General features: G+C 37.2%; 1 protein-coding gene across 1 annotated transcript in view; it reads left to right on the top strand.

Moving 5' to 3' along the window:
* CD47 (CD47 molecule) overlaps nt 1–11,002 on the top strand; it is a 36,643-nt gene extending 25,641 nt beyond the window's left edge. The window contains exons 7-11 of the mRNA XM_084649144.1: nt 1,264–1,356; nt 3,409–3,437; nt 5,136–5,160; nt 5,855–5,882; nt 8,701–11,002. Of these exons, the coding sequence (XP_084505270.1) occupies nt 1,264–1,356; nt 3,409–3,437; nt 5,136–5,160; nt 5,855–5,880 (173 nt within the window). The 3' untranslated portion in view covers nt 5,881–5,882; nt 8,701–11,002. The remainder of the gene's footprint in view (nt 1–1,263; nt 1,357–3,408; nt 3,438–5,135; nt 5,161–5,854; nt 5,883–8,700) is intronic.
* Nucleotides 11,003–12,988: the final 1,986 nt, after the last annotated feature.

Here is a 12,988-nt window from a genome sequence, read left to right on the forward strand (position 1 = left end):
AATATCACAAACAAAAAACTCCTTTGAGGAAAAATAAGGGTTTTCTGTTGCTCTGTTTTTCAAAGGGTCTTTTAGCAAAGGAAAAACGGACTATAGAGGTGAAAGAGTCAATCTGACTACACTATGATCCTGATCTTTCCAACACTTACACAAATACATGAAGTTAAGCATTTAAGTAAGTGTTTGCAGGATCATGGCCTAAATGCTGTCATGCAGCAATTAAATAACCTGATAACTTTTTTGCTAATCTTTTTCATTTATCGTAGTCTTAGGTGATGTTTTCATTATAGTAGGTGCAACATTTTCAAACAGAAGTGATATTTTCCCAAACTGTGTCCCTTTCACAGTACCCATTTACAGCATAAGACCGACTTTGTGTATATTTCCGAATGTTATGTTCAACATCTTTTAAAAATTCAACATTTAAATATTTCAGTAGAAATTAGAGGCCTTGAGTCTAAGCCTATGCCTGACTCTGAGCAGATTAGAGTAGCCCCTACTGAAGTTAAACTAAAGTTCTTTTCTTATTGGGGCCAGGGTGAGTGGGCATTTTGGTGGGGGACTGGGTTAGATTTTAACAGCCAACTTCTCTTCTCAGCTCTATTGATGTATATTTGGAGAATCTGGGGGATATTTTGGAGCCACTCCAGATTTAGACTTATGTAATGGAGAGCAGAATTTGGCCCAAAACATTTACTATGTACTTAAGTATGTCTCTCACCAAAATTATTTTTTATTAAATTTGCGCAATATTGTAAAGGAGTAGGGAGTAGAAGTTCTGCTCTAAAGGAGAACAACACTGAATAATTACAAATGCTCTTAGAATGCAACAGATTAATATAATTTTATATGTTAAATGACATTTCAAAAATTGCAAGGATTTTTTTTCTGCATATTGTTAAAACAGATAAAATAGGCTATTGTCCCTTACTAGTTGAAAATGAATGCTCATGCTATGAACAGAAAAATTTCAATGAGAAATTACATCTTATAAAAAGAAAAGGAGTACTTGTGGCACCTTAGAGACTAACCAATTTATTTGAGCATAAGCTTTCGTGAGCTACAGCTCACTTCATCGGCTATGAAGTGAGCTGTAGCTCACGAAAGCTTATGCTCAAATAAATTGGTTAGTCTCTAAGGTGCCACAAGTACTCCTTTTCTTTTTGCGGATACAGATTAACATGGCTGCTACTCTGAAATACATTTTTTATATGTTCCTTTACCTGCTTAAAATAATATAAATGTTTAATTTGTTTTCAACAGCATGCCCTCCGAAAAATGGTGCTGTCGTGATTGCTGGGTTAGCCATTATGGCTCTTATGTCAGTTGTTGTCCTAATTTATATTATTGCTTTGGGTAAGTAGCACCTAGTATTTTTTATTACATTTTTTCTGGTGTTTTAATCTGAATATTCAGAAGAACTGTTCCCTGAATTCATTTTTTTTGGAGGTGAATATAATTGTATTTTAAAATAGCATGTGATCTGATATGTTATGTTGTTGTTTTTTTAAAAAAAATACAGGTCTCTTAACTCCAGACACCAGTTTCCTTTTCTTCACTGATCTATGACATATTCCCCTCCCTCATGTGAACTCTTGTCCCCAAAAACCCTTTTAAATGATGAGTGGGTAGAACATCTAGTAGATATTTTGTGAGGGGAACTCCTGGAGTGAACAGTGTGGCCCACTTACGCTTTTTCAAAGCCAAAGTTCCGGGAAGGTCTCTGGCTAGCAAGATAACTCTAGAATGGGTCTTATTAACATAGCCTGATTTGTGTTTCAGTCTCATTCCATGAACTGGTCTCCTCATCCAGTACTGGCATCAGAATAAAGTAATCAGAAAAGTATAAAATCTAATGATGTGCTTTTGGAATATACAATAAATTACGTGTAAAAAACAAACTACTTTAGGAAGTGGACCCAAGGGGGCGACCAAAAAGTGAGGAGGTAAAATGACCCAGGCAGGAGGGAAACTTAAATGCAGAAGGAGAATTGAGGTAGGTGTGAGGGATTAATTTGGGAGAAAATTTTTTATATTCCTATGTATCAGATGTTGTTATGGGACAAATTCTGCTTCTGGATATGTGCAGACTGGAAGTTGTGAGGCTGATCTGTAATATGTTCTTTATTTTGTTTGTGACTTGGTTATTGGGATAGATACTGTATGGCTATATGTGATTATTGAACTGTTTATTGTATTCAGATGGTGATTTAGTTTAATAGCAAGACTGTTAGGAAACTAGAGGGAAGGCAACACAGTTTGACTCTAGATACACCACTTCCCCATAAGCAAGGTGGAGGTTATTAAGTGACATTGCCTGAGCTGTGAACTAGGAAGATACTACTTCAAGGCTCCAGCCAAAGTTACAAATTTGCTCAGGCTAGAAGCCAGAATGGTTCAAAAGGACACTAAACTGTAAAAAGTTATTCTCTAGAGGGGGAGGCAGTTGCCAGGCAGTTGTTTGCTGAGAGAAGACTGACTGAGACAGACATTCTGCATGATGGTCTGAAGAAGCAAACATGCCTGGCCTATTAACATAGGGTGGTGGGGATTAGGGTAAAACAGAAATACATGTAGCCCCTTTGTTGTGTTAAAATTCTTTGACTCTTACAGTATACTGTGCTGCTAAGATTAAACAATGGTTTGATCTGGTCACCTGTATCAAAAACCATATTATCATGGTTCATACTACTCTGGACCTGGCCTAATAATAGGAGAATCGGAGAATTCCATCCCAGGAGGTGTAAAGGCATGGAGCTTGACACCTGAGGGGGTGAACTGAGAGAGACCAGACTAGGCAACAGAGTAACGCGAACACGACTTCCATTGATTTTGATGGGCACTGTGTGTACCTCAGGGCAGAGTTTTGTTTTGGTACAACATGCTAATGATCTAAACTATTTAGCTTCACTTTTGTGGTTTTTATATTATGAGATTATGCTGCTACAGTCTTATTAGATATGATTTTGGGAGATAGGAAGTAGATGTTATTACAGTGAAATCCCATTACAAGATCAGTATTCATGTGGTAGATTTTTATGCGGTGAGCTGGCCTAGCAAATGTGTCATTGTTGAAACAATAGCTCCCAACCCACCCAACACAAGAGTGCCATAGTAACAATAATAATGCTCTTGTGTAATGTTTTTCATTCATAGATCTGGAAGTGCTTTAGCTGAATTAATACATGGAGCACTTGTGCTTGGAACATTTATCCCCTCTACAGAAGAGTGATGCAGTCTCCTAGAATTTATAGATCGCACAAAGTAGTTTGGGATAAATAACCAAGGATGTGATTCCTTCTGACTGTTGTTGCTTTCCTCCAACTTTTATCTTTTTCTTCAGTTAAAAGTTGAATTCTTTTGTATAGCTAATAATGTGCTCATTTTTATGTTCTGTAATATTTTTAGGTTCCTGCAAGAAAGATCAACCTCCAAGGGTAAGCTTAAAAATAATAAATTTGGGGTGATTAGATGAGGAATGGTAATGAGATACTGAGCCTTTCACCGCTAGTTTGAATTCAGACCAGGTTGGTAGCAAGCAAAAGTCACTGCTATATGGTAGCTGTCCAGTAGTCTGTGTTAATTGAATTGGTGGCCTTAGTCTAGTTCCTGATTATGTACTTCCAGATCTCTGTAATTGGTCCCCTTGCTGGCTAATTTTTCTGACAGGCCAAGGATTTGAATGGACATGGAAACAGAGCTACCCTATCCAACTCGAGTTGGAAGGGCCATTGGGTGGTCAGGCTGTGTAAGGAAGCTTGCTGTTCTACTGACCATGCTGCATATTTTGTGTGGCCGAATGGATACCTTCAGTTGACAGTGCACCCTTTGTTGGCACTAATAGATGTGTAAACATTTAATAAACAAGATTTCAGTCTGTCTTTAATAAATTATTCCCCCACACACACCCCCAAATTTTTTTTCTTTGTCAGTCTCTTTCACACTGAAGGTCTAACACTTTTTTGGGTTCCCAGGTACACAAATGTTATACCCTTTATAATTTTCTTTACAATCCCCCTAATACTGAAGAGGCCATCTGAAAGCAGAGTGGCTGTTATCTTTAGGTCATGCAGAATAAGTGTATGTTTTTTAATCTTTCTAAGGAAGGTAATCCTGGTTTTGCAGCCTGCCCTTTTTTAAAAAAAATATACTAAGTGCAGTTGCTTCCTAAAATTGTGGTTACCCTGTTTTCCAAAGGGTAATCAAATGCAAACTGGCCCTTTTTACAACTGCAATCAGAATCCCTATAATTTTGGATGTCTAATTACTGGATGGACTTGTGGCTAGGTACCCCAGCATTTGGCCACTGGATGATTCCAAAGAGAGAGAGAGACAGATTGTTTTGTGGGTGCAGTAAAGTACACAGGAGTCTAAAGGCCCAATGAAATTCTGGTCTGAAAATCAGGTTTAGGGTTGCCTGCCTCCATCAAGAGAAATTCAGCACATATTGCTGTGTGTTAAAGGGGTTTATAAAAAGATGTACAGTTCCCTTTAAAATTAAAAGGTTTTTTTTAATTCTTTATAACCGAAGGGCTATGGTAACCTTGCACTCAGAGACCTGTGATTTATTTTTATTAGGGGCATATTTCTAAAATAACTCTTGACACTTTCTTGAGGCCCAGGGGAAAAGGGCGTGTATTTGAGACTGTCAACCTTAATCAATTTCCTTTTAAAATCTATCAAGTTTCTTGTTTGTCCATATTACTCTGCCTCTGCTTAGTTCCCTACCAGATAAAATGCATAAATATTTGGGATGTCTTCTGTAGAGCTATTAACTCGTGCTTTTTAATCTTGGTGCTGTTTGCTTTCTGCACCAGTGATCAGATTGCGGAGAGAAGCCATTGCTGCTTCACTTACAAGTAGTGTGTCTTGTGTATCTCTTTGCGCCTCTACACATTTCACTAGGAAAATTAGATTCCTGATGCGGTTGGAGATAACATGGAGAGTGCAATTATTGATGGATTTGTTTTTCGTAGCCGTAGTTACTAATCTTCAGCTTCTTTCATTTTTGTAGAATCACTACTTACTGTATATGTCAATTAGAGTAATTTAACTGTGGGGAGCCAAAAATAGACATGAAGGATTTTTTAATATATACATATATATGTATATAAATATTTTTAAATATTTTACAGAAAGCTGTAGAAGAACCACTTAATGGTAGGTGGTAATCAAAATCTTATGTTTTTACTTAAGGGATTATACAAAGCCTTTTAGAGATGGGTCAAAATTTAGCTTAGCACTGAGTGCTGTTGCTTTGCGTAAGGTGTCTCAAATTATCCAGCTCCCTAAGCCACTAAAAGTTTGATGTATCACCGAGGTTTGATGCCTGCAACTATGGGCATAAGGGAGTATTGTGTACTGTCTACATCTGCTAGCCATTGATTGCTGACTGCTTTAGAACAAAAGTAGCTTCACAGTTGGAACAATATTCCTGTCTGCTTTTCAAAAATACACCTCTTACTGAGGAAAAGGGGCGCTCCTCTGTAAGGCTGTTGTTGAGCCAGTCTTCTTTATGCGGTGCATTTAAGTGGGATAAGGGACTTTCACAGTGGGGTAAGGCAAAATCTCACTCCTCTTCTCTGTGGTCTCTTGGGTTTGGGAAGACCCATGGTGGTGGTGTAAAACTATATGGGAAGGAAACACTGTTAATGCCTGGTGTGGGGGATTTTTACAGTGGAAGAAGGGTGGCCCTGAAACCTGTCTTCCTTAGGCTGTTCAGAAATTCACTAGTTGGCATACTGGGAAGTAGTGATGTCTCAACACCTATTTTAAAACTAATCAGAATGCTAATCTTGTAACATTTCTAATTATTTGCTTGCTTAATTACTAATCCTCTGCTTGACTTTTAAAGATGCAAAAGGAGTGATGTTAGAATGATGGTGAGTCGAATGTTACCTGCCGCTGTAGATTTTGATCAGTTAATTAACATTTACTCTGGGATTTTGAAATTAAAAATCACCTGTACCGAGGAAGCTGCTAATATATGATACAGCATAGGATACAGATTGCATGGAAGGTGCAATCTTTAAGTTATATTGCATTGTACTGGAATGTTAGAGGTGACCTGAAGACAGATGTGTTTGTATCCTTTTTTTATGATATAAAGAAGGACTGTGAAAGGTGTGTAGGATTGTTTAAATATTGGATTATTTCTGCTATTTTTTATTTTGGAAAAAGCAGAAATGTCAAGTATTATCATCTTTGTTCAGTTGTAGGTTTCCTTTGTAACAATCAGAGATGCAAACTGGAACCTCTCTTATCTCTTACCAAAAGGGCTAGAGGTATTGAATCATGAACAAAAAAGAGCTCCCCTGACCCCCCACCAGTTGGTAGGTGTGTGAATTAAATAGGTGTTACCTGATGAACTGAAAGGGAAAGTGTTTTTTGTTACCACTTTGTGATGTCATAAGCTTCCTAACACTCCTATCATCTATGGAGTCTTCCAGTAAAAAGAGGGTAACCAAGAACAGCATTTATAATGTAAAAAACAAGCAGAGTTCTTACTTTTTTCCCCTGGTTGTGAAGGAAACCATGTGTGTAGACCTTTCGGTCTCCTTTATGGACTATAATGCACCAAAAAGAAGACACAGACAGACAGAGACACACACACAGATTTTCCTCTCTTTTGCTGATTATATTTGAAGGGACATTGTCAAGTAGTGTGGGCCCAACTTTTAGGCTTTGAAGATTTTTCTTTTTAAAAAACAGAATATTTTTTCAAGAATATACAAAGAGAAATGAAAAACTACTTTGGGTTTCCAGCAAAACAGGAGAATGCTTAAAATGAAAACAATCACTTTTTAATAGTATATTAGATCCAGAAAGGTTACTATGGACTATCCAAACAGCATGATGTCCAAGAAGTTAAATAAAAAATTATTAAAGTCATTTTAAAATCTCTAGCAATTGTAATAATTGTAATAATCAAACTAAATTTGTCAAACTAAAAAAATATATTCATGTCTGCCTTTTGACCAATTATAATTTTTAAAAAAATATTTCACATTAATATTTAATGGTGCATTTAGTTTTCTGTTCACTGATGTATATATTTGAAAAACTAGCTTTGAAATAGTTACAGTATTTAACTTTAAATACTAAGCTAGTCTGGTGGCTGTATATTTTATCTGCTTTGACTGGTATTGCTACAGTTCTCCCAATACATTAGTTGCACACGGATATCTTAATGACTACACACTGGTGAATCTAGCAACTTTACCCAGTGTGGTCATGGTAGCAGTTTGAGAATAGCTGTGTTACAATATGAACTTGCTTGTAGAATGACAAAATTGCTTTAATACAGGTAATAGCTTTTTTTTTTTTTTTGTTTAGTTTTATGAGGTGCACATTTTAGCAAAGAAATTTTGAGCTAAGGCAGCCACCAAACACTTTAAGAAAGAAATACACACCCCTACTAGAGGAGGAGCTCCACAATTAAATACTACCCTGAGTATGTATGCTCACCCATTGTTGTAGAAACTTGTAATAGCAAACCAGACATTCCATAGTGTCTCTGCACTGTTTGACTTCGTCCAGTAGAGAATTTCCTTGGCTTTGTGGGTTTGTCACCCTTTTCAGTTATTGTTTTAATGGTCTGTGTTCTAATCTTGCATGTTGACTACATATTTTTCTCCTTGTATTTCTCCTTCCCGCTAGTATGTCATATTTCCTGTTCTCACATGCCATCCACATAAGTGCTAGAAGACACTAACTCTACTTTCACTGCCCCTGGATACTGAGAATGCCAGTTCAAGGAAACTGCCAGACCCTGAGAACTCTAAATTTTTAGAGGCTTGGGGCTGTTCCAACCAATTTTATCTTGTGCCACTTGTGGAGAGCACAAATGGAACTAGAGGCAGCCAGTAGATTATTGGCTGATGCTAATTTATTGATAATTTAATATTCCAGTTTGTAAGTAAGTACAGTGTACTGCCGAATTTATGTAACTCATGGTTAAGCTGTTGTGATTCATCTGAGTACACATAAGGACTGCTTTCTAAACCAGAAGGAATGTATGTGCTCATATGATACAATGAATAACTTTACCAGCATCCAGAGTGATAAAATATGTTAGTCATTTGGTATAACTGAAATAAAGACTGGGGGGGAAGGCTCTTTCAGAGGAAGTGTCTATAGCTTCTACTTTGGAAATCAAAACTCTTTTTCCCTCAGCAATGATTAACACAAGCAGATCATTGTACTGTGTCATCTACATTTTTTTAAATGTCAATAAAGTCAGACAGCAAAATGGGGCAGTGCAACAACCTTTCACTTCTGAAGGTGAATTCTGCTTTGACAATTTTAAATGAATTATTCAATGTTTTCCTGGGCCCTGTTTTATCAAAATTCTTCACATCATATCTGTATTTGTAGATACTGTGTGAAGACTTTTAAAAACACATAGGTCAGTTAGGCACCTGCTATTTGTACCTTTAAAAATCGCCTCCTAGAGTAAAGGGTTTTAACATCAAAACTGAGATATGGTGCCAAAGCTGTGCAGAGAAATTATACAACAGTTGTTTTTACTGTACCTGGCTCAAGCCAATACTAGCCGCTCTTGCTTTTATGAGAGAATTTGTCTACATTTAAAAAAAATTGTAATGTTTGAATGTAGTTATGCAGCACAAAGTGTAGGTGGATGTGGGTGATGTTAATCAAAACATTCTTGAATAATAGTTTTGTTTTGTAATTTTCCAGGGTAACTAACTGGTGAGAGTGATAGAATCTGCTACAGAGATGGTGAAAAGAAATACATTTGTTTATACACTGTGGCCTTTGATGGTGCGCTAGTCAAAGAGAAGAAAATCAGGAACTTAGCTGTTTTGCACGTTTGGAAAAAAAAATGCTAAAATGATTTACATGTAATTTTATAGTCACAGCTGCGGTAGTTCCATTCAAGAGAGAGAGGTTTTTTCCTGGAGAGTGTGTGTGTGGTGGTGAGTGAGAGCATAAAAAAGCACTGTTTATCGACCACACAATTTCGTTATAGTGTCACTAGTAGTGGTACCCTTTTCAAAAAACATCAGTCATCGCTTGGAAATTGGGCTAGGTCCGTGACCAAATGATACTAGCACTGTGCTACTGGAACAGGCCTTTGTGATAACTTAAACAAATTGGTATTGTACAAAACATGCCACTCTGTTCTCTCCTGACTCACCCTCTCTCCCCTCAAATATTAAAAAAAAATCCACTGTCACTACTATGAAGTTAAATATGATATAAGTTGTAATTACATTTAGATTGGTGGGGTTTTGTGTTTGCATGGGCAAAATATATTAATGCCTAAATGGTATGAAAAGGAAGTGGATGTTGTACAAATGTTCCTCTTTCCACTTTCAATGTATGTATTATCGAAAACAGAGGCACTTACCACATTGAAAAAAACTGCATAAACAAAACCTTGATTCTCATGCTTTTTTTAATGGTTACCCATGGCCCGTCCCATCCCTCCTCTTCCCCCCCCCCCCCATACTAAATAGGCTCCTTGTATATATGGTAGTTGTGTGGTGTGCTTTGATTACTGATATTTTAGTCTGGGCTTTTTGCCTCTTTGTAGTCTTGATTAAAAATTACTTACCCCTCAGCCAAATTCAGTCTGTCATACTGAAACCAGTCTCAGGCTCTTTCAAACAGGGAATAAGTAAATGCAGGTGCTGAGTGTATTGAAGTTTTACATATAAAAATTTATTAAAATCTAATTAGAATAATTTCTCCATGCTTGTGTAGTCTGTGAGGCCTTGCCTGCGCTTTTAACAGCTGTACTTTGAGGGTTCACCCACTGTAACTAGTAAGAAAGCAGTGTTCTCCTTTAGACAGCCAGAGCCATGATGCAGGTTGATATAGGAACCTCGGAATTAACTTCGGGGAGGGGGAGGGGTCTGAGCCTACAGCCTACACTCACATGATTAGGCCCCATGTGAGGACTGCAGGGTTGAGCGCCTCAGCTAACCCAAGCTGCCCTCTTACAGAAGACAATGGGATATTCAGATGTGTAAATGTTGAGGACCCTAAGTTTGTATCTGCTTTGTAAAAAGAAAAGGAGTACTTGTGGCTCCTTAGAGACTAACCCATTTATTTGAGCATAAGCTTTCGTGAGCTACAGCTCACTTCATTGGATGAAGTGAGCTGTAGCTCACATAAGCTTTCGTGAGCTACAGCTCACTTCATAGGATGAAGTGAGCTGTAGCTCACGAAAGCTTATGCTCAAATAAATGGGTTAGTCTCTAAGATGCCACAAGTACTCCTTTATTTTTGCGAATACAGACTAACACGGCTGTTACTCTGAAACCTGTCTGCTTTGTAAGGACCTAATTAGTATTGCTTTAATTTTTTAAAGATGTATGGTTTTGGAATGTGGTATCTCAACAAGGGTATTCCTAGAGAGTTGAAATCCATATAGATTAATGGGGGAGACTTAACCAAAGGACTGATCAAAATAGCCCAAGTAAGGTGTGGGAGATAGTATGAATCAGTAATAAGAGGCAATCCAGAACTTCCTTACATTTATGCATGGGGCTCCTCATCTACACACCTCTAGTTACTGATACCCTCTAGTAGTTTATAGCAGCTCCACGAAGTAGCAGGCTTTGAAATTCTGTTTTGCCTTACTCTTAATATAGCTTTATAATCAATTGTCAGCAAACTGGAATTTAGCAGCCACTGTTGTGAAGTCAAATTCCTTTAATAAAATATTACCCAAAAAATTCAGTACCCAGTACTTGTCTGTTAATCATACTGCTGTATGCAAAGGCTCTGCTTTGGGTTTCTCTTGGGCACCAGTTAAAAGTGGGTTAGTTAAAGTCACTTAATACTGCCTTCCCGCCAGTAAAAACCAAAGTTGTTTAAATTACTGATTTGTGTGTGTGTGTGTATATATATAAACCAGATTTTCATGATTTGGCATTTTGGATTTCTGCAGTCTTTACCCAAGTGTTATTTATTAACATAACTTTGTAAATAGTGTGCTATTATACTTAAAATAAAACTATGTTAAACTGTTTCTGTGAGTCTTTATTCCTGCCACAATTAACTACTGGTGTAACTGCTCTTTAAAGACATAATTTCAGGGAATGTTGGCCTGCTTTTTCCATAACAGCGGCTATGTAAATTGTGAAAAACACTGTTGAATCAAGTAAGTAATTCCAGTATACCCTAACAAAACCTATTTTATATTGAAATCATAACAGGAAAAGTTAGTAGCACTTTTGATACCACAGTCTCGTGCCCTTTAAAGTCTTAAGCCATGCCTGGGTAAGCAATTTAATTATCTTGTAGCTACAACGACTTCTGCTGCAGAATCGCAGTGTAAGCTGTCCTGCCCTCTGCACTGACAAAGCTTTCACAACCTGAAAGTACCTGGTGCTGAGTGCTCATAACTATCATTAAAGTCATACTATGCTACATACAATATTGAAATTGAGAGGTGAGTGAAATCATTTGGACATTATTGGGCCGCTCCCCGATCATCCTGATTAGAGCCAAAGGTACACATTTCTCAAAACAACCTGTGACTGGAGTTGCAGGGGGGCACACTGAGGTTATACAATTAGGGAAACTGCAAAGAATGTGGCAGACAATTCCCAAAGCTGCTGCAACCCAGCCTTTAGGTTCCCTCCCAGACAGTCAAGTCAAATATGAAAGTTCTAGCAGTCCCAAAGTATCAGACACATTACCACCCAGGCTAATGAATATTCCAGATCTTACCCAAATACATGCTACAGCCAATTCTTACTAACTAAACTAAAATTTATTAGAAAAAAGAGTATTGGTTAAAAGATTATGCGTACAGACATGAGTACAGTTCTGAATCAGTGTCATAATAGAGACAGTGAGCTTTGGAGTTGCAAAGAGTTCTTAGAATTAGTCAATAGGTTCAGTTCAATGTTCTATACCAGGGTGATCCAAATTAAATTTGAGTCCTAAGACTGATATCTCCAACTTCCCCCGAATAAAGTTCAAGCAGATGTGAGATGAAAGGATCAGGTCCCAAGAGTCCTTTATACAGTTCAGCACAGAGTCCTTGGATGAACAATAGGCCTTGGAAATAACCTGTTTCTCAAACATTAACTATATGGCTTAATATAAGGTAATTTATCTGTTTAACTTTAAAGAGACATATAGACATTGAAGTTATTACACACAAGTTTCATCTAAATGTTAATATTTCCTTTTGATCTCTGAATTGACAGGAACTGTTTGGTTATACTGTTAACCTCTAACAAGCTATAGGTAAACAAACTACTACAATCACTGTCTTCTTTCAGTTCTTTAACAATACCTGTTTACATTTCAAAGTTCATACTTTTCAAACATAGAGACATGTTAGAAAAGTATGTAAATGGTAATCAGGGCCATTCTAAAGGTTGAATCTGGGTCATTTTGCCTGCAAGCTGCTTAACCCCTTTTTTTAAAAAACAGGTACTCTTTAAATTTTCATTAACTGATAGAAAAGCTTTATTTCATCTCTTCATAAGGACAGTTATTCAAGCATTAATAATGGCAATAGACATTGCTATAGCACTTTTCTTGCAAAGATTTCACTATCTTCGTAAAATAGATCTGGAAATCTCTTCACTCACCAGAGAAACAGCCCAGTGGTATGGAAAATAGCAGTAATTTAAGAGCATCCTGCAATTAACAGGCCAGTTCATCATGGAAGACTGGCTAATACCTGTATGCAGTGAAAATTTTAGGTCGGTAAATTATAACTGAAATTTATCCAGGACAGAAAGCTCTTAGCTGAATCTTCTGAGGCTTTAACATGATGGCAGTCAGCTCTGAGGACTTTAGTTTCATTTAATTTTTAAACTTGCTGTCATTACTCAAATGTCTTTTCTCAAGCTTTCCTGGCTATTTCAAATTTCTCTCTTGCTCCCTCCCATCCTCCGTGCTTCTGACTTGATTCAATCCAAACTGCCTGTTTTTCCTTGTGACTTTCCTCTGAAACATCCTAAACCCAGGATACCAACCTAGATAAACAATTGGT

This window comes from Lepidochelys olivacea, assembly GCF_965140295.1.
Source record: "Lepidochelys olivacea isolate rLepOli2 genome assembly, chromosome: 1".
In the NCBI taxonomy this organism is placed as follows: Eukaryota; Metazoa; Chordata; order Testudines; family Cheloniidae; genus Lepidochelys; species Lepidochelys olivacea.